The following is a 21,455-nucleotide window of genomic DNA, read 5'->3' as shown; positions in this document are numbered from 1 at the left end:
TTAAATGAGACTTTGTGTAAAAATCTTAGAATAGAATCCGGAACAAAGTTCAACACTGTTTGTGCATTCGCTATTATAACAGAATTATTACTAAAACCTCTGTAGCTCCTGTGTTCCAGTCATCATCTCCCACAGCCGTTCATTTCTTAAGTCATTCAGGTGGGGTGGGGGAGCGAGGAGTTGGGGGGAGTATGTCTGGGAGAAACCTACAGATGAACCAGACTTCTCATTTCACTAGAACAGACTTAAGAATACTGGTCTGTGCAGCTGTACTTGACATAGTAGATGCTCAGAATGCTTGCTGAATGAAAAAACAAATGTCTTCCTACTAAACTGCAAACTCTTTAAAGGCAGGGATCATAGTTGTCCGTTGTATTACTGGAACTAAGCACTTGGTGAGGCACACAATAGACACTTGGAGACCACCGAACAAACGAATAAATGAAGAAATAAATAACTGCAGGCAGAAAATCATGAAGGGCACAAAGCTGGAGCACAAAAATGCTGCAGAAAGACTGTCACCGGTTTTAGGAAAGGAATGAGCATAGCAAGGTTTTTACCAGCTTCAACAGCTTCAGGATTTAGGTTCGCGGTGCTCCCCCTTCCGGAATACCCGGTGAGCACGCAGCCCTCCGCGGCACGCCCCTCCCGGGCCCCGCCCCTCCGCTGCTCACGTGACCGCGGGGCGGGCGTGCTGAGCCGCGGGCTAACCTTGGCTGGGCGAGCAGGGGCCATGGCGGGTGTGGTGGATTTCCAGGACGAGGAACAGGTGAAGTCCTTTCTGGAGAACATGGAGGTGGAGTGCAACTACCAGTGCTACCGTGAGAAGGACCCGGACGGTGAGCGCTGCCAGCGCAGCCTGGGAACACGTGGGACGCATGGGGAAGGGTTGCGGGCCGCACGGGTCACGAGCGACCGCTGAAGGAGGTCTGGAAGGGGTCTCCGGCCGGGACTCGTGGGGACGCGGTGGGACACTGAAGACCTTGTGTATGTTAGGGAGGAAAGGGTTGGGTTTCTCGAGGACTTGCGGTGCTCGCAGCGGGGGGATCCTCGGCGGGACCGAGCCTGGAAGCGGGGTGGGGGGGGATACGAGGAGGTGTGCTTGGGTGTTGGGGGTGGAGGGGTGGGAATACATCAGTGAAGACATAAAATTCCTTGTTCTTCTGGAGCTTACATTCTAGTGGGGGGAGTTGGATAATAAACGTAAAGAAATAAATCAAATCGTGTGTTGGAAAGTGTAATGGCGAAAAGGATTAACAGGTATAGGGAGTTGAGGGCAATTTTGAGTTAAGTGGTCAGACGGAGTCATTGAGAAAATGGCATTTGAACAAAGCCTTGAGGAAGCTCAGGGAGATCTATGGTAGGTAGAGGTAACAGCTAGTGAAAAGGCCCTGAGGCATGAATGTTTCCCTCGTGTTCTGAGACCGTTGAGTTGACTTGAGTGTCAGTGGATGACTGGTGTCCAAAGCAGCCAGTACCTTTGGGTGGTTTTCTTCTTCCTTCTTTACAAAGAAAAATAAATAAAATAAAAGACACTCACCCAACCTTCTTATAGCTTGCAGTCAGGTTTCCATAATATGATATAACTATATCTTGCAGCTAACCAACTAACCAGAGTTGCTCTGCTGTTTAATGGCTTAACAAGAACCCAAGGTGGTTCTTTGAGGGCTTGCCTGCATCCTAAGAAAAGTTGGAGTCACTGAGGAGCAGGATAGTTGGGGAAGACTTCTGGGGGGTGGTCAGGAGGAGCAGGCACGTGTTCATTAAATGGAGGACAATGTGGGAGAAGAGAATGCTGTCTTTTGGAAGATTGAAGTGAGGCTGTAGTTAGATGGAAGAGGGAGTTTGGGCCACAGTGTGTCAGGCCTTAAATGCCAGGGTAAAGCATTTAGACTTTATTCTGTAGTCAGTGGAAAGCCATACATGTTTTTGAGGAGAGAGTTCATGGTTATGGACGCTGGAGAGTATACTGAGAGGTGGAGTGGAGGAGGGTGGGCGTGAAAGGACTGACTGCCATACTTGAGGAGAGCCTGAGAGGAGGCTATCGTTACTATAGCTACTGTCATTTGAAGTCATCATGATCTCTCACCAGGATTATTGAAATAGCTGCCTAACCTGACTCCTGTTTGCATGCTGACTCCCTTAAAATCTGTTTCCAACCCTCAAACTGGTAGTTAAGTTTTCATTTTGTTCTAGTAAATGCTATCTTCTTAGATTTTTTTTTAGTAATTTTTAAAATTAACATATAATGTATTATTTGCCCCAGGGATACAGATCTGTGAATCTTCAGGCTAACACACTTCAAAGCACTCACCGTAGCACATAACCTCCCCAATATCCATAACTCAATCTTCTTAGATTTTTAAATAACAAAATAACACGTTTGTTATCAGTGCTGGAGTGTACCCCCTCATGCATTTTGTTCTTCCATGTTCATCTGGACATGTACAAACATATACACTGGAGTAACCTTTTAAAAATGAAGATTGGGGCTGCTTGAATGGCTTAATTGGTTAAGTGTTTGCCTTCTGCTGAGATCATGATCCCAGGGTCCCAGGATTGGATGGAGCTCTCAGTCTGCCTCCCTGCTGCTTCTCCCTCTCCCTCTTCCTCTCCTTCTGCCACTCCTCCTGCTTGTGTTTTCTCCCGCTCGCTTTCTATCAAATAAATAAATAAAGTCTTAAAAAATAAATAAAATTAAAATGTAAATTGAATCATATCACTTCCCTTCTTAACCCTCCAGTGGTTTGCCACGGGCCTGGAATAAAATCCTAAGTCCTTCCTGTGTTCCACAGTGCCCTGTGATCTGGTCCCTGCCATTTTCTTCTCATTTCCTACCCTTTTCCTCCTCGATCCAGCTACATTATACCTTATTTGTACTGACTTATTCCCTCTCTGGGGTCTTTTAGTCTATTGTTTCTTATACCTGGGACTTTCTGCTCTCTTCCATTTCATTGTCTCTAAATAGCTAGTTCATTCTTGTTATTCACATTTCAGCTTGGATATCACAGTCCTTACTAGGCCCTCCCTGACTGCCCGGTTTATGGTAACTATTCCCCCAGCATGCACAACAAACTGTCTTATCCTGTTTTGTTTCAATCATAAAACATTTACTACTGTTAAAATGCATTTAAAAAAAATAAATGCATCTTGCTCACCTATTTACTTATTTTTCTCCTCTCCTCTAGAATGTAATTTTTAGGAGGGCAAGTGACTATATTCCCAGCATCTAGAACAGTTGTTTGGTACATGGTTGGACACAGTGCACAAATATTTGTTGAATGAAGATGACTGAGAGGCGCCCGGATGGCTCAGTTGTTAAGCGTCTGGCTTCGGCTCAGGTCATGATCCCAGCATCGTGGGATCAAGCCCTGCATCTGGCTCCCTGCTTGGCGGCAAGTCTGCTTTCCCTCTCCCACTCTCCCTGCTCATGTTCCTGTTCTCACCGTATCTCTCTCGCTGTCAAATAAATAAATAAATAAATTTTTTTTTAAAAAAAGAAAAGAAAATGAATAAGATGAGTGTCATTTGGGATGAAGAAGGCGGGCCAAAGACAGAGGGTAGAGATGTTAAGAAGAGGCTCATTGGGACCAGAGACTGCCAAAGAGAGCATCCATTTCCAACTCCTTCAGTAGCTACTATTTCTACTCTGTCTTTGGGCTTCTCATTCCCAGCCTAGCTGAGGTGTATAGTCCTGGAAGCACCCCTTTCTTGCTACTACAGAGACGACCCATGGACCCTTTTGGTTTCCAGTGTTTTATTGCTGAACTTCCTGGGAAGTTCCAAAGGTGGCAAAGTTTCAATCATGGAAGTCAGGGAGTCTTTGCCTCTGGGTGACAGGGAGCAGAATGGCTGGTGAGTGGTGGAGCCAGGGCCCAGCCATGGTCTCTCCAGCCTGTACATTGCTCGGTCCCCAGCTAAGGGCAGATGATGCCATTTGTAGACATGGCTGAACACCACCTGCAGTCTTTTTTTTTTTTTTAAGATTTTATTTATTTATTTGACAGACAGAGATCATAAGTAGGCAGAGAGGCAGGCAGAGAGAGAGGAGGAAGCAGGCTCCCCACGGAGCAGAGAGCCTGATATGGGGCTCAATCCCAAGACCCTGGGATCATGACCGGAGCCAAAGGCAGAAGCTTTAAACCACTGAGCCACCCAGGCGCCCGCCACCTGCAGTCTTTGTGGTGAGGTCACCTTGCCACACCTCAGGAGGACTGAAGCTGGTCCTAAATAAGAGACGTTTTGGCTGCTGCACCTCAGCCTTCCCCACTGCTGTGCAGCAGCCCCAAACATGAAGAACAGCTCTTATGTTTTCCTCACAGGATGCTATCGGCTGGTGGACTATTTGGAAGGGATCCAGAAGAATTTTGAGGAGGCTGCCAAGGTGTTGAAGTTCAACTGTGAAGAGAACAAACACAGCGATAGCTGCTACAAACTGGGGGCCTATTATGTGACTGGGAAAGGTGAGGCACCTGCTTTCTTTGATGACTGTTACTGATAGTAATGCTGATCTCACATCCTGAGCCTCATGCGGGGTCCTCTTCACAGAAGGGTCCTCACAGGCCTTGGGGAAGCACATTGTAGGAAGATTTGGTGAGAGTTCAGCAGAGGGATGTGGGAAGAACATCCCTTCTTGACATCCCTTGAACTGCCTTTCAAGTTAGGCAGATATTGAGGAATGCTTTTATCAAGTAGTGGGACCTTGAGCCAGTCACTTCAACTCTACCTCAGTTATATCACCTGTAAAATGGAGAAAAATAGTACTTGCTTCATAGGGTTGATGTGAGGATTAAATAAGATGATACAGGTAAAGGCATCAGCATGTGCCTTGCACAGAGCAAGGGACCAATAATTAATTCTCTGCCATCTTATCTTTTTGCCTCATGCCCTAATTGTAGTTATCACTGGAATAGTGCATAGTGTTCATCTATCGCTAAATAAGAAATTATTCTGGGGTGCCTGGGTGGTTCAGTGGTCGGGCCTATGCCTTTGGCTCAGGTCATGGTCCCAGACTCCTGGGATCACCCTCTGCTCAGCAGGGCGTCTGCTCCTCCCCTTCTTCTGCCCCCACAACCCTCATATGCGCTCGCTCTCAAATAAATAAATCTTTTAAAAAATAAATAAAAATCTTTAAAAACAAGTTAATGTGAAAAAATATCCCAGTATTATTTATCTACAAAATTTTATTTTTATTAACTTACAATTTACAATTAATACATTACTGCATTATATTAATGATTTAAAAAAACCTAGTGCCAACAGTGGCAGCTTAGTTGAATGTTATCTCCATTGTATGGAATGCTATTTAGCCCATGAAAAAGTAATGTTTCTAGAGGATTTTGTTGATGTGGTAAAAAGCCTATGAAATTTTATATCTATACACACACACACACACACATATGAGAGATATATATGTACATATATATATACATATATGTATATATGTGTGTGTATATATATGTATATATATACATATGTGCGTATATATGTACATATGTATCTCTCTCTCTCCAGTGAAGAAAGCCAAATACAAATTTGTATGTGGTGTGAACTCATCTATATGATACAGCATGCAAAACCAAAAATGTTCCTAGTTATTTAGTCTCTGGATTTGTGCCTTGGTAAAGTTTTGGGTTCTTTTTGTTTTTATACTTTTTTTTTAAGTAATCTCCACTCCCAGTTTGGGGCTCAACCTCATGACCCTGAGATCAAGTCGCATGCTCTGCTGCCTGAACCAGCCAGGCCTCCCTCCCACTTTTTTTGCAGTATTGTTTATACCATATTTTATTATAGTTTTCACAAGAACTTGAATTCCTTATTGAAATAGGGAAAACAAAAGTGGCTCTGAAATTGTTTTTTCTTATTAGACAAATTCTTTTTTTTTTTTTTAAAGATTTTATTTATTTATTTGACAGAGAGAAATCACAAGTAGATGGAGAGGCAGGCAGAGAGAGAGAGAGAGAGAGAGGGAAGCAGGCTCCCTGCTGAGCAGAGAGCCCGATGTGGGACTCGATCCCAGGACCCTGAGATCATGACCTGAGCCGAAGGCAGCGGCTTAACCCACTGAGCCACCCAGGCGCCCCATTAGACAAATTCTTTTACCAAGGATCAGTTGGGGCAAGGGAAAGAGCAGGAGGCCAAAGAACCCACTTTTGTTTATTTATTTATTTTTAAAAGATTTTATTTATTTATTTTACAGAGATCACAAGTAGTCAGAGAGGCAGGCGGGGGTGGGGGAGCAGGCTCCCCGCTGAGCAGAGAGCCCGATGCGGGGCTCGATCCCAGGACCCTGAGATCATGACCTGAGCCGAAGGCAGAGGCTTAACCACTGAGCCACCCAGGTGCCCCCCAAAGAACCCACTTTTAGATAGTGCAACATCACCTAAGACATTTTCCTTCCCTGAGCCACAAGTTCTTTGTTGACAAAATTAGAGTAGTATGGTCCACTCATACTTTCTTCATAGGATTTTTCTGAACATCAAATGAGAACAGATGTGACTGTTTTCTTGAATTATAAAATATTCTCGGGGCACCTGAGTGGCTTAGTTGGTTAAGCATCTCACTTTGGCTAAAATCATGATCTCAGGGTTGGGGTCTGTGCTTGTTGAGGAGTTTGCTTCAACTTCTTCTCTCTGCCCCTCCCCCGTGGTTGTACTCTCTTCTCTCTCTCAAAATAAATAAATAAATAAAATATTTTTTAAAAAAATTATAAAACATCCTATTGGTGTGAACAGGTCTGACTGTATTGGTTGGTGCAGAACTTACCTTGGATTATGTACTTAGAGTATATATAATCCCAGGAATGCTTTGGCCAGGTGTTTTCTGATATGAACTCAAGTTTGAACTATTTTTGTGAAGCAATCTAAATGTCCTATGCAAAGAAGTAGAAGTTAACTCTAACACACATCTCTCTGAGGAAATAGTATGCAGCTACTAAAACAGATACTAAGAAGTGTTTCTAATGGGGAGTGAAGAAGGCTCATGACTACAGCATGTGAAAACAAGACCAAATTGGGGCACCTGCCTGGCTCAGTTAGTAGAGCATGGGATGCTCAATCTTGGGGTCATGAATTTGAGACCCATGTTGAGTGTAGAGATTACTTAAAACAAAAAAGCAAGACCAAACTGCATAGCGCTATGAGGAAATTCACCAAAAATGAAGTAGTGATGGTCTCTAGGTAGTGGTAACAATAGATGATTTTTGTTTTCCTTCTGTTTAAGAGTCCTTGATTTGGGGGCATCTGGTGGCTCAGGTGGTTGTGTATCTGACTCTTGGTTTCAGCTCAGGTCATGATCTCAGGATTGTGGGATCAAGCCCTGTGTGGGATCTAGCCCCTGTGGCTAAGAGCCATAGGAACTTTTGTCAGTGAGACAGACGAACGACTAACTGCTTGGGATTCTCTCTCTCTCCCCGTCTGCGCAGCTCCCCACTGTGCACACACGCGCTCTCTTTCTCTCTTTCAAAGAAAAAAAAAGTTCTCAATTTGCTCTTCTAAAAAGTAAAATTACTTTACAGGAAGAGATGAAGGCTCAGATAAATTGATGATAATGCAGATAGTCTTCAATCTAGACCATTCTTGTGTGCTTCAGACTACATGTAGCTAATGTAGACATTCCTACTTGGAGTTCTCTTAGGCGTCCCAAACTTATCAAACCAAATATGGAATTCTTAATTGTTTTTCTTCTCCCCCCAATTTATTATGCCCCTGTTATCTTCAAAGAGATACCCTTGACAAGTGGTGTCTCTCTCTGCATAGTAGCTCATGGCCATTTTATCTCCAAAATATGTCTTAAATCTATCCTGGCTTTCTCCCTCTCCTTTAATTCTTTTCCAAGCCACTGTCCTCTCCTGCTGGGATTACAGTTAGGAGATTAATGCAAATCCCTAAACATCTTTCCATAAGCTGTTAACTAAAGGATGCAACTAAAGATGTTAACTAAAAGATGCAACTAAAATGAACTTTTAAGAATATAAACCATGGGGATGCCTGGGTGACTCAGTAGGTTAAGCCTCTGTCTTCAGCTCAGGTCGTGATCCTAGGGTCCTGGGATCAAGCCCTGCATCAGGCTCTCTGTTCAACGGGGAGCCTGCTTCCCCCTCTCTCTCTGCCTGCTTCTCTGCCTACTTGTGATCTCTGTCTCTGTCAAATAAATAAATAAAATCTTTAAATTAAAAAAAAGAACATAAACCATGGACATTTCTTGGGGCTGAGCTATGGTGGATGTGTTTGAGGGCAGCTGACCCAGCCTATACTTTCTGTGGAAGCCTGAGCTGGCCTTTCTCCCTTTGTGTCAAACCAGGTCTGCCAAAGACAGTGCAATTCACCTGCTACCCACCTTAACAGATTCAAGAACAAGGGGAAAGATGGTATAAAGGAAAGCTAAGAAGGAAGACTAGGTGCTGAAAAGGAGAAATGTAAGCTCATTTCTTGATAATGCTACTTCTGCACTGCAGGAGAACCACAACAACCAGGGCAGTGTAATTTGATCTGTTGATAACACAGTCAAAGGCATAAATAGCAACAATTTGGAAAGCCACCTCCAGGCCACTCAAACTGCTAAGAAACTGCTTTCTGTGGAAGAGCAGCCCACATAGACAGTATAATCTGGGCTGGTTTGATTCCAAAATTTGTGTCCTTTTTGGGCAGAAATGCTCGTAGTCTCATTCAGTTGAATCTGCTTGCACCCTCACTAACACTGCTTCTGGAATATCAGAACAGACAAGGCTGTGGTAGAGAGGGGTGCTATCCCAGCATTCATTTCTCCATTGACATCTTCCCATGCTCACATCAGTGAATAAGCTGTTGAGCTCTAGGAAACATTACATGAAATAGCTCAGTTTTTCTGAGACTTGATTATCAAATATGGTGCGCATTTGACCCTCTATTGGTCCTTCTTATTTATTTATTTATTTATTTGACAGAGAGAAATCACAAGTAGATGGAGAGGCAGGCAGAGAGAGAGAGAGAGGGAAGTAGGCTCCCTGCCGAGCAGAGAGCCTGATGCGGGACTCGATCCCAGGACCCTGAGATCATGACCTGAGCTGAAGGCAGCGGCTTAACCCACTGAGCCACCCAGGCGCCCCTCTATTGGTCCTTCTTGCAGTTCCTGATATGTCATTTCTATCATGTGGTTACTTAAATATTATCTTATCTGGACACTTCCAAATTTTGGTTGCAAAAAGATCCTACACTCCTGTAGGTACTATTGAGCAAATTCTTCCCACTTTAGTTCATCTCCCGCACTGCAGTGATCTAGAAGTCTTAGCATATAGCTGCTGGTTCGTTTCTTACCATATTGATGGTCCAAATGAACAGACTGAAAGGTTATGAAAAGAGAAGTTGTACCCCACCTTAAACTTCAGAGAGCTCCTGAATTGCTAATTGTAACTGCTGTGCTAAGAACCATAGGAAGTATTGTCACTGGGACAGATGAACAGACTCAAGTTGTAATAGATGTGGGAGCACTTGCCATCTTTCCCAGCCTGTAATGAGCCCCAAAACTAAAACTCAGAAGGAAGCAATGTAGAAAAATGTAAAACTTGATATCTGGCTACCAGGACCAGGCACAGGAAGTTGTGAATCAAGGATTAGTCCCATTTCTCATTGGCATTCTAAGGAAGACTTTAAGACACAAAAGGAAGGGGCGCCTGGGTGGCTCAGTTGATTGAGCATCTGACTCTTGATTTCGTCTCAGGTCATGAGATCGAGCCCTACGTGGGGCTCTGCACTTAGCCTGGAATTCGCTTGGGATCCTCTCCCTCTCCCCCAACACTCTCAAATAAAATAAATAAACTCTTAAAAAAAAAAAAAAAAGACAAAAGGAAACTGTACTGGCTGTGACCAACCTTATAACTGGTGGACCAGTTGAGTAGATCGTGAACCTTGTTCATTGTGGCATACTACCATTGATAAACCTCTTAACTGTGGAAGATAACTGTGGTTGTTCCGAACACCATTTCAGAGATTTTTCAGGCTGCTAAGAAAACTAGGTGAAACTTGGGGCGCCTGGGTGGCTCAGTGTGTTAAGCCACTGCCTTTGGCTCAGGTCATGATCTCAGGGTCCTGGGATCGAGTCCCGCATCGGGCTCTCTGCTCAGCAGGGAGCCTGCTTCCCTTCCTCTCTCTCTGCCTGCCTCTCTGCCTACTTGTGATCTCTCTCTGTCAAATAAATAAATAAAATCTTTAAAAAAAAAAAAAGAAAGAAAGAAAGAATACTAGGTGAAACTGAGAAATTTAGGGGGTGCCTGGGTAGCTAGTTGGTTAAGTATCTGCCTTCGTTCAGGTCGTGATCCCAGGGTCCTAGGATTGAACCCCTGAATATCAGGGAGCCTGCCTCTCCCTCTCCATCTGCCCTCCCCCAACCCAGCTCATGTTCTTTGTCTTTCTCTCTCTCAAATAAATAAAGTCTAAAAAGAAAGAAAGAAAGGAGCTACACAAAGAGTGCTCCAGAAATGCATAGAGGGGTCCTCTTGTCTTTGGCCTAATGTTAAGTTGCACATGCATAGAGGAAGATTAAGAGACCTTATAGTGGAAAGCTTCTGGGAAGCTGTGAACTGAGAGGAGATTCCATATGTTTCACAGTGATGGGAGTGGTTTGAATTTCAACCAGCCAGAGTAGAGAGTCACCAAACATCACATTCAACTAAGACTCCAAAATGACCATGCCTTGGTAGTATGATTATTCTAGATCTGCTCTAACAAAACTTAAAAACAAGTCCCAGGAGTGCCTAGGTGGCCCAGTTGGTTAAGCGACTGCCTTCGGCTCAGGTCATGATCTTAGGGTCCTGGGATCGAGCTCCACATCAGGCTCCTTGATGAGCAGGGAGCCTGCTTCTCCCTCTCCTTTCCGCTTGTGCTCTCTCTTGCTATCTCTCTCTCTCTTCCCTCTAAAAAAAAAAACGAAGAAGAAGAAGAAGAAGAAGAAAGTCCCAAAGACGTTTTGGCTTGATTCACCAGTGAGTTAGCTGTCTGCCAGAACAAAATTCAACGATCTTCAAAGGAATACAACAAAATCCAGACTGAACAAGGTATCATCTACAGTGTTTTCAAGAAGTAAGAAATTGCTAAACAGAAAGAAAAGCAGTCTATAGACCTAGATGTGACAGAGATATTGGAATTAACAGTTAATATTTTAAAACAGGTATGATGAGGGGCACCTGGGTGACTTAGTCACACTAGCTCTTGGTTTTGGTTCAGGTTGTGATCTTGGGGTTATAGGATTGAGCCCTGCGTCAGGCTTCACACTCAGTATGGAGTTTGTTTGTCCCTCTCTGCTCCTCACCCTATGCACATGTACACATGTGTGCCTGCTCACTCGATCTCTCTCAAATAAGTAAATAAATATTTTTTAAAAACCTGTTAAGGGGGGGGCGCCTGGGTGGCTCAGTGGGTTAAGCCTCTGCCTTCAGCTCAGGTCATGATCCCAGGGTCCTGGGATCGAGCCCCACATCGGGCTCTCTGCTCAGCAGGGAGCCTGCTTCCTCCTCTCTGCCTGCCTCCCTGCCTATTTGTGATCTCTGTCAAATAAATAAATAAAATCTTTTAAAAAAGACAACAACCACCTGTTAAAGGGCACCTGGGTGGCTCAGTCAGTTAAATGTCTGCCTTTGGCTCAGGTCATGATCCCAGGGATTGAGCCCCATGTCAGGATTCCTGTTCAGTGGGGAGTCTGCTTCTCTCTCTCTCTCCCTCTGCCATTCTCCCTGCTTGTGTGTATGCACACACACTCTCTCTGTCAAGTAAATACACTCTTAAAAAAAATAAATCCTGTAACTGAGAAACACAATATTTGAAATTGAAGTTTACTGGGCAGGCTGAACTGCAAAATAGACATTTCAGAAAGTAAATATGAAAGATTGATGAAGATAGGAATGTAGATATTATCTAAAATAAAGTGTTGAGGAAAAGAACAGAGCCTCAACCCATGGGGTTCAGTATTTATCATTCTAACGTATGTGTATCAGAGCCCCAAAAAGGGAAGAGATTGGGGGGGCAGAATATTTGAAGAAATAACAGCAGAAAAAATTTTAAATTTAATGAAAATTATCAGTCTACAGATCCATGAAGCTCAGTGAACTCAAGCAGGATAATAAGTGAAAATTACACCTAGAGGGGCGCCTGGGTAGCTCACTGGGTTAAAGCTGCTGCCTTCGGCTCAGGTCATGATCCCAGGGACTTGGGATCAAGCCCCACATCGGGCTCTCTGCTCAGCGGCGGCCTGCTTCCCTTCCTCTCTCTCTCTGCCTGCCTCTCTGCCTACTTGTGATCTCTATCTGTCAGATAAATAAATAAAATCTTAAAAAAAAAAAAAAAAAGAAAATTACACCTAGACACATCATAACCAATTTGGTGAAAACCAGAGTTAAAGAGAACATCTTAGAAGCAATCTGAGGAAGACACTGATGGAACAGTGGTGGGAGCAACCCTTGACTTTTCATCAGAAGCGGTGTAAGCCAGAAGACAAAAGAACATCTTTTAAGGGCTGAAAGAAAAAGCTGTCAAGCTGGAATTCTACTTTAGCAAAAACATCTTTAAAAACAAAGACAAAATAGGGGCGCCTGGGTGGCTCAGTGGGTTAAAGCCTCTGCCTTCGGCTCAGGTCATGATCCCAGGGTCCTGGGATCGAGCCCCGCATCGGGTTGTCTACTCCGCGGAGAGCCTGCTTCCTCCTCTCTCTCTCTCTCTGCCTGCCTCTCTGCCTACTTGTGATCTCTGCCTGTCAAATAAATAAATAAAATCTTTAAAAAAAAATAAAAATAAAAAATAAAAACGAAGACAAAATAAATTCATTTTCAGATAGACAAAAGCTCCAGGAATGAGTCATTAGCAGAGCTACACTACAAGAAATGGTAAAGTTGTTTGGGTCAAAGGGAAATGGAAACAGATGGAAACTGGATCCATGCAAAAGAATAAAGCACACTAGAATATATGTGTAAATGTAAGACTTTTTCTTCATTTCTTAGTGTCTCCAAATCTGTTGACAGCAAAAATAATAGCAGTGTTTGTGATACTTATATATAGAAGTAAAATAAAGTGTATGTAGTAGTAAAACATGACAGCAGTTAATACGAGGGATGGAAATGTAAGTGAATCAAAGTATATTGTAAGGTACTTACGTTATTTGTGAAGTGATACAATATTAATTCGTGGTAGATTGTAAGTTAATGTTATATATTCACTAGCTAAATCACTGAAAAAGGAAGTATAACTAAAAAGCCAGTAATGAGAATGACATGAACTTTTAGAAATACACAGTTTGGGACACCTGGCTGGCTCAGTTGGTGGAGTGTGCAACTCCTGATCTTTGGGGTGTGGGTTTGAGCCCCATGTCATGTGGAGAGATTACTTAAGAAAAGAAATTAGGGGCACCTGGGTGGCTCAGTGGGTTAAGCTTCTGCCTTCGGCTCAGGTCATGATCTCAGGGTCCTGGGATCCAGCCCTGCGTCAGGCTCTCTGCTCAGCAGGGAGCCTGCTTCTGCCTCTCTGCCTACTTGTGATCTCTGTCTGTCAAATAAATAAATAAAAATCTTAAAAAAAAGAAAAGAAAAGAAAAGAAAGGAATGCCTGGGTGGCTCAGTGGGTTAAGCTTCTGCCTTTGGCTTGGGTCATGATCTCAGGGTCCTGGGATCGAGCCCTGCATTGGGCTTTCTGCTCAGCGTGGAGCTTGCTTCCCCCTCTCTGCCTGCCTCTCTGCCTACTTGTGATCTCTCTGTCAAATAAATAAAATCTTAAAAAAAAAAAAAAAGAAAAAATCTTAAAACACACAATTCAAAAGAATGCAAGAAAGGAGAAAAAGCAAAAAGCATTTGGGACGAATGGGAAAGAAGTAAGATTGTAGGCTTAAGTCCAGCTATATCAGTAATTGCGTTAAGTATAGGTAAACACTCCAGTAAAAAGGTGTAGATTGTCAGGCTTTAAAAGTAAGACCTAGGAGCGCCTGGGTGGCTCAGTGGGTTAAAGCCTCTGCTTTTGGCTCAGTTCATGATCCCAGGGTCCTGGGATTGAGTCCCACATGCGGCTCCTTGCTCGGCAGGGATCCTGGTTCTCTTTCCGCCTCTGCCTGCTTGTGCTCGCACTTGTTCTCTTTCTCTTTCTCTCTCCTCTCTGACAAATAAATCTTTAAAAAAAAAAAAAAAAAAAGCAAGACCTAACTATGTTCTATTATATATGAAGATAGCACACAGATACACTCTCAAAATTGAAAGAACTCAGGATATGCAATCTCTGAGCTTTTCTGGAAAACTATTTAATAACCAATAAAGAGGTTAATCAAAAGAAGTGATTCAGGGGGCACCTGGGTCACTCAGTATTTTAAGCATCTGCCTTTGGCTCAAGTCTCCTGGGATCCAGCCTGGCATTGGGCTCCCTGCTGTTTCTCGCTCTCCTGCTTCTCCTTGCTTGTGTGTGTGTGCGCTCTCTCTTTCTCTCTCGCTGGCTCACTCTCTTTCTGTCAAATAAATAAAATCTTAAAAAAAAAAAAAAAAGAAAGAAGTAACTCAGGAATGGAGATGCTCTAATGAAAAGACCAGTGATGAGCAGAATCCATTTAGAATGACTATTGGGCTAATTAGGGTTACCACATAGAATGTAAATAATGTAGACTTTTAGGGCATAAAAACACCATGACACCTGGGTGACTCCATCGGTTAAGTGTCTGCGTTCAGTTCAGGTCATGATCCCAGGATCCTGGAATCAAGCCCTACACTGAGCTCCCTGCTCCCACTCCCCCAGCTTGTGTTCCCCCCTTGCTGTGTCTCTCTCTGTCGAATGAATAAATCTTTAAAAAAAAACAAACAAAAACGCCATAATGTTCCCTGAGCACTTATTATGTGCTGGGTTCTTTGTAAAAACACATTTAAGCTTCTAAGTATGAAATGTAGATACTGTTATCTTTATCTTACAGATGAGGAAAACAACTTGTCTAAGGTCACACAGCCAACAAGGAATGGATTCAGACTGGAGCCTAGGTGTGCTGCCTTCCTAAGTTGAAGTAATAGCAATGACAAAAAGTATTAGGTGGGGGAGGAAAGATGGGAGGAAATATGAGACCACCAGTGTCCTCATCTTCTATAGTTGTGAGGTAGTACTTCACAAAAACAATGACTGTAAGCTTCTAATGTTTTAGAGTCCCTTTATAACTCCAGGGGTCCCTTTAGGAAGTTTCTCTAGTGAGAAAAATTCATTTGAAGTCAAGTAGTTGCTTCAGTGTCACTCAGTTTGGTTTTCTTCTAATAAATTCAAGTAAAACCAAAGTTAAATTTTTTATTTATAAATAACTTATGCAATCCTATTTTTCAAAGTACTTCTATTAGCTATCAGCCAGCAGCATGTAATCTGAACACATACAACAAAGATAACTGGAATGGTGTTCTCTTAATGATAATGATAGTTATTTCTAGGAGGTGGATTTGGAGTGATTTCCTTAAAAAATGTTTAAAGATAGGATGTTTGTATTTTTTTGAGAATGGGTGATAGTGATATGGAGAACAAAGGCAAAAGGAAAAAATTAAACTTCCTTGTAACTTATAGCCCATTTACAAGTACTTAAGACAAGCAGAGTGACCTTCCTCCAGGAACTCAACTGCCTCAATGTTAATACTTTGCTAAGGGCAAAAGGCAGCCTTAGCTTGACATTAGCCCGACCTCCAAGATCATGTAAAAATCCCTCTGGAAACTTTCTTTATCTCTACTACCTCCCACCCCAAGACGTATGTTGGCAATTACCCTCCAAGCATGTGCCCCACTGGTACACATCTGAAGGGTCTCAGGACTAATGTTTTACCTAGATAGTAAATGACCTTTTTCTAAAACAGCTAGCCCCTCAAGGTCGTGGAAACCTTGCTTCCAGATTCCTTAGAAACTTACACTATTCCTAACCCCCTCCCAACTTAGAAGGATAATTGGTCACTCTTCACAGCACCAGTGCAGCTCTTTCTGCCTATAGGTCCTGTCCCCGTGCTTTAATAAAACCACCTTTTTGCTCTGAAGATGCTCCAAGAATTCTTGACCATTTGCTCCTGAGCCCCAACACTTCACATCAGTAGTACATGGGGATTTGAAATTTTCCATGGAAAAACAACTAAAGAGAAAATGAAGCTCTGTCACCACCTTTGTTTAAAATCACTTGTTGGCAGTTTCCCATTGCTCCTAGGATAAGTACAGGATCCTGGGTGATCTGACCCTGCCTGTCTCTACAGCCTGTTTTCCCTAGTCATTCCTGGGTTCTAGCCATACGAGCTCCTTTTCTCTTTGTATCCTATTCCTGCTGCATGGACCAAACCTCACCGCGTATTTTTTTCCTTCCTTTTTTCCATTATATTACAGCTCCAATGTCACTTCTTTGGGGAGGCTTTTTTTGACCTTTCACCCAAGACTAGGCCAGAGTCCTGCTACATTCTCATAATATCCTGTGCTTTTCTTCCGTATATTTGTCACACTTAAAATCCTACATTTAGTTGTATGGTTCTTAAATATCTGTTTCATTAGACTGTAAGATCCACAAGGCTAGGGACAGTGTTTATTGTCCAGAGCCTAGCACAGTAGTCAGCAAATACTATGTATTCATTATATATTGAAATTAATGAACATTGAACGAAGTGCTGATAAGATCCTATGTTCTTGCAGTAACCCCATAAGGTAACTATTATTATAATCCCCACTTTTCAGCTTCTCTCATAAATTATCACTTGAACAAAAGATTCCAAGGCTAAAAAAGTTGGAAGGTTTGTGCATCATACTAGGCCACCTTCCTTTTGTGCTGCCTTAGTTCAAAATATATGAACTTTATTCAGGAATTTTTTTTTTTTTTAAGATTTATTTATTTATTTGACAGAGATCGAAAGTAGGCAGAGAGGCAGGCAGAGAGAGACAGAGAGAGAGGAGGAAGCCGGCTCCCTATTGAGCAGAGAGCCTATGTGGAGCTGTACCCTGGGATCATGACCTGAGCTGAAGGCAGGGGCTTTAACCCACTGAGTCACCCAGGTGCCCCTCGGAATTATTCTTTTAACTTTGGCCTGAGACAATCAGGTTCTGCCCTGACTTGGGTTTATTTTTTTCTTCTCTCTCCCTTCTCCCAGGTGGACTGACCCAGGACCTGAAAGCTGCCTCCAGCTGCTTTCTGATGGCGTGTGAAAGGCCTGGAAAGAAGTCTGTGGAGGCATGTCACAACGTTGGTCTCCTGGCACATGATGGACAGGTCAACGAGGATGGTCAGCCTGACCTGGAGAAGGCTAGAGACTACTACACAAGGGCCTGTGAAGGCAGCTATGCCTCCAGCTGCTTCAATCTCAGTGCCATGTTCCTGCAGGGTGCCCCTGGCTTTCCCAAGGACATGGGCCTGGCATGTAAATATTCAATGAAAGCCTGTGACTTGGGCCACATCTGGGCCTGTGCCAATGCCAGCCGCATGTACAGGTTGGGGGATGGTGTAGATAAAGACGAGGCGAAGGCTGAGTTACTAAAAAATCGGGCCCGGCAGCTGCACAAAGAACAGCAGAAAAATGTCCAGCCTTTGACATTTGGGTAGTGTAGTCCGTATTCCTAAGCAACAAACAGCTTGAGGCTGGCACCTCCTATGTCTTACATAGCCCTTAAGGTCAACCTGCTGGAGCAGGAAGACTTGGGACTTACTGTCTGTAGCTCTGGTTACACAGACCCATTTCCCCAGAGTGTCACCTACTGGGTTTTTGCCTAAAATGTTTATTTCAGTCAGTGTTCTTTTTTTCTGTTGTGTTCTGTGAAGGCACGCACATAGGCAATTTTCGTTCTCAAAGTCTTAGAGCTCAGTGAAAAACAGCAAACTAGAGAGCCATAGAGATCGTGGGGGGTGGGGAGGGCAGACAAGTAGTAGGAAGTTGGGAAAATCAGCAGCCACAGTGCCTGAAGGAATCAGATGTTGTTATTATTATTATTTTATTCTGGAGGGCTTGAAAATCAGTATCTTGATTTACATAATAGAGGGCTTAAAGAGCTAAGAACAAATCAAATAGTTATGACTGCCACCCTCTGACTTATGTAATCATTGGTGTGGGTTTCTTCTTTGCCTTTAGAGCCAGATCTTCAGTAAATTCATAGATAATAGGAGGGACATGCAACATAAAATAAAGGTTGTTACGTGTCAGGGTTGCCAAAGATGATGAAATACAAGCTTCTGTTGGTGGAGGATTTCGCAGTTGACGGTTAGCATCCCCAGTCCACTCCTCTGGCATTGCTCACCATGCCTGTGTTCTATTCCCAAGGCAACTTCAGCTCGGGATTTGTAAGCAAGGATTTTGTGACACATTTTAACCCATGGAACTTTACCTTTTTAATTGTCCTTGTGAATAAACTATTGTGATGGATTAGTAGTTTGTGTTACTAGTTTCTCTCCAGAGTCTGAGTAAGGTAGAGATTATGTTCTGCATGGTGGTTGTGCTTTTTCTTTACTAAACATTGGCTTTTTAAAAATTATCTTCTTAACTTGTCACTAGGGGGCGAGCTTGTCGTTTTCCTGCAATAACAGGTCTGATCTGTCACCACCTACTGTTTCTGGGCTTCCAGTGTTGCCGCCATCCTAGAAGGAAGGCTTGCTGTGTGGCTGGCTGAAGGTTTGTAAGCATAGCTTGCCAGCTTCTCCACTTGATAGAGGAGAGGGACTTTCCCAGGAGCGCACAAGAAGTTTTAAAAAAGTGAGTTTATTTTTTCAATGTGAAGTAGCTTTTGTTTTGTTTAAAATAAATTCCATAAGCCAACAAGCATATGAAAAGATGCTCAGCATCACTAATAATTAAGGAAGGGCAGATCAGAAGCATGAGATAATTATCCCACAACTGTCAGAATGGCTGTTTTTTATATATTATCTATAAAGACAATAAGCATTGGCAAGGATGTAGAGAAATTAGAACACTTACACGTTGTTGGTGGGAATGTAAAATGGTATAGCTGCCTTGGAAAACAATATAGCAGTTCCTCAAAACATTAAACGTAGAATGACAATAGGATCCAGTAATTCCATTTCTGGGTGTATCTGTGTCCATAGCAGCATTCACAGTTGCTAAAAGGCAGAAGAAACCCAAATGTCTATCAGTGGGTGATTGGTAAACAAAATGTGTATACATATAATGAAATATCACTCAGCCTTAAAAGGAGGGAAGATCTGACGCATGCTACAACATGGATGAGCCTCAAAGACATGCTAAGTGAAACAGACATCACAAAAAGACATACTGTGGGATTTCATTTACATGAGATGTTTAAACTTAGAGCAAAATGGTGGTTGTTGCAGGCTAGAGAAAGGAGGAAATGGGGAGTTGTTTAATGGGTATAGAGTTTGAATTTTGCAAGATGAAAAACTTCTGGAGGGGCACCTGGGTGGCTCAGTGGGTTAAAGCCTCTGCTTTCGGCTCAGGTCATGATCCCAGGGTCCTGGGATCGAGCCCCGCATCGGGCTCTCTCCTCAGCGGGGAGCCTGCTTTCCCCTCTCTCCCTGCCTGCCTCTCTGCCTACTTCTGATCTCTGTCTGTCAAATAAATAATAAACAAAATCTTTAAAAAAACAAAACAAACAAAACTTCTGGAAATTACTTGCGCACAAATGTGAAAGTTCTTAACACTACTGAACTCTACATTTAAAAATCATTAAGATGTGGGGGGCGCCTGGGTGGCTCAGTTGGTTAAGCATCTGCCTTTGGCTCAGGTTGTGGTCTTGGGGTCCTGGGATCAAGAGCGCATGGGCTCTGCTCAGCAGGGAGTCTCCTCGTTCTCTTCCTCTCAAATAAGTAAATAAAATCTTTAGAAAAACAGTTAAGATGGGGGGCACCTGGGTGGTTCAGTCATCCTAAGCATCTGCCTTCAGCTCAGGTCATGATCCCAGGGTCCTGGGATTGAGCCCCACATTGGGCTCCCTGCTCAGTGAGAAGCCTGCTTCTCCCTCTCCTGCTCCTCCTGTTTGTGTTCCCTCTCTCATTGAGTCTCTCTCTGTTAAATAAATAAATAACATCTTTTTAAAAAAATGGTTAAGATGGTAAAATTTATGTGTATTTTACCACAATTTTTTTAAAAATGTAAACATTGAACTATTTTTTAATACAAGGTTTGAAGTTTTTGTTTATAAAAGCAATATGTTTACAGGAAATGTAGTTTGGAACATGGCAGAGGAAATAATACCCCTCATTGTCCTTTACAACCTGTTGGCATTCTTTGGCCCAATAGTGTGTTGCTTAATTACTTTTTTAAAGAATCACATCTTTCCAATTAAGTCACTGGTTTTGTAATTTTGAAGAGTTTGAATTTTGATGGCATATGTGCTGGGTTATTTTATAGACCAGTTCCTGCCTGGGACCCAAGGTGCCTGCCTTCTCTTATATATTGAGATAGGGTTGGGAACAATGGAGTAGGCATTAACAGTTTCAAAATGTAACATTTCACAAAAATTATTAAAATGTGAAGAGTGAGAATTTACTGTATGGAAAGGTCCAAGGCCGTTTCATACCAGGTTGCTCTGGGAAGGAACGGGTTGCTGAGAGGCAGCATGGTCGAGTTTCTCACTTTTGTGCAACCTTTGAGGCAAGGCTTGAAAGCCGGTTTTCAGATTCTGGTCACAGCAAGCTACTCATTACTGTGTCCTCTGGCTAACAGGCATTTGAATCATCATTAGCAACTATTTCTAATGTTTTTCCTCTGTGCCAGGCTTGGGCTGGATGGTCTAATGAAGACGAAGTTTCATAATTGACTAGTGGTTTGTGTTCTCATTAGTGTTCTCACTAAAATTTCACAGTGCAGTGCTCAGTGTTGTGAGAAAGGAAAGTAAAAGGCTCACTCAGAGAGGGAGGGGAAGGCTGGAGGGTCTAGTGATTCGGATTTTATCCTGTGGGTCATGCAGAGTCACTGAAGGGTTTTGAGCAGGAAATTAGATCACCCTAGTGTAGAAAATGAATGGGAGAGCAATGTGGGGGTAGGAGGTTGGTGGAGTCAACTCGGGGTTAAAAAAGAACCCAGATTTCCAGCCTGGGCACTTGGGTGTACAGGGGGTGCCATTCATATTGTTTTGGAGCCTATGAACCGGGATGGGAACAAAAATTTTTATTGAACTGTTTGGTAATTTTTTTTTTAATTTAGAAATAAATTGCATTTTAATTTGTTGAAGTTTTATGAAATTCCCTGAAAACATTTTTTTTAAAGATTTTATTTATTTATTTGACAGAGATCACAAGGAGGCAGAGAGGCAGGCAGAGAGAGCAAGAGGAGGAAGCAGGCTCCCTGGTAAGCAGAGAGCCCTATGTGGGGCTTGATCCCAGTACCCTGGGATTGTGACCTGAGCCGAAGGCAGAGAATTTTTTTTTTTTTTTAAAAGATTTTTTATTTATTTACTTGACAGAGAGAGATCACAAGTAGGCAGAGAGGCAGGCAGAGAGAGAGAAAGGAGGAAGCAGGCTCCCCGCTGAGCAGAGAGCCCGACGTGGGGCTCGATCCCAGGACC

At 43.0% G+C, this 21,455-nt stretch overlaps 1 protein-coding gene across 1 annotated transcript; it reads left to right on the top strand.

The window, feature by feature from the left end:
• Window positions 1-705: 705 nt before the first annotated feature.
• Window positions 706-18,346, top strand: LOC122899978 (cytochrome c oxidase assembly factor 7). The gene is made up of 3 exons (XM_044238245.1): window positions 706-839; window positions 4,323-4,463; window positions 17,078-18,346. The coding sequence occupies exons 1-3, from the start codon at window positions 734-736 to the stop codon at window positions 17,524-17,526; spliced, it is 696 nt and encodes a 231-aa protein (XP_044094180.1). The 5' UTR covers window positions 706-733; the 3' UTR covers window positions 17,527-18,346.
• Window positions 18,347-21,455: the final 3,109 nt, after the last annotated feature.

Source organism: Neovison vison, chromosome 2 (genome assembly GCF_020171115.1).
Source record: "Neovison vison isolate M4711 chromosome 2, ASM_NN_V1, whole genome shotgun sequence".
Taxonomy (NCBI): domain Eukaryota; kingdom Metazoa; phylum Chordata; class Mammalia; order Carnivora; family Mustelidae; genus Neogale; species Neogale vison.
This window is presented reverse-complemented; position numbering and strand designations above follow the sequence as displayed.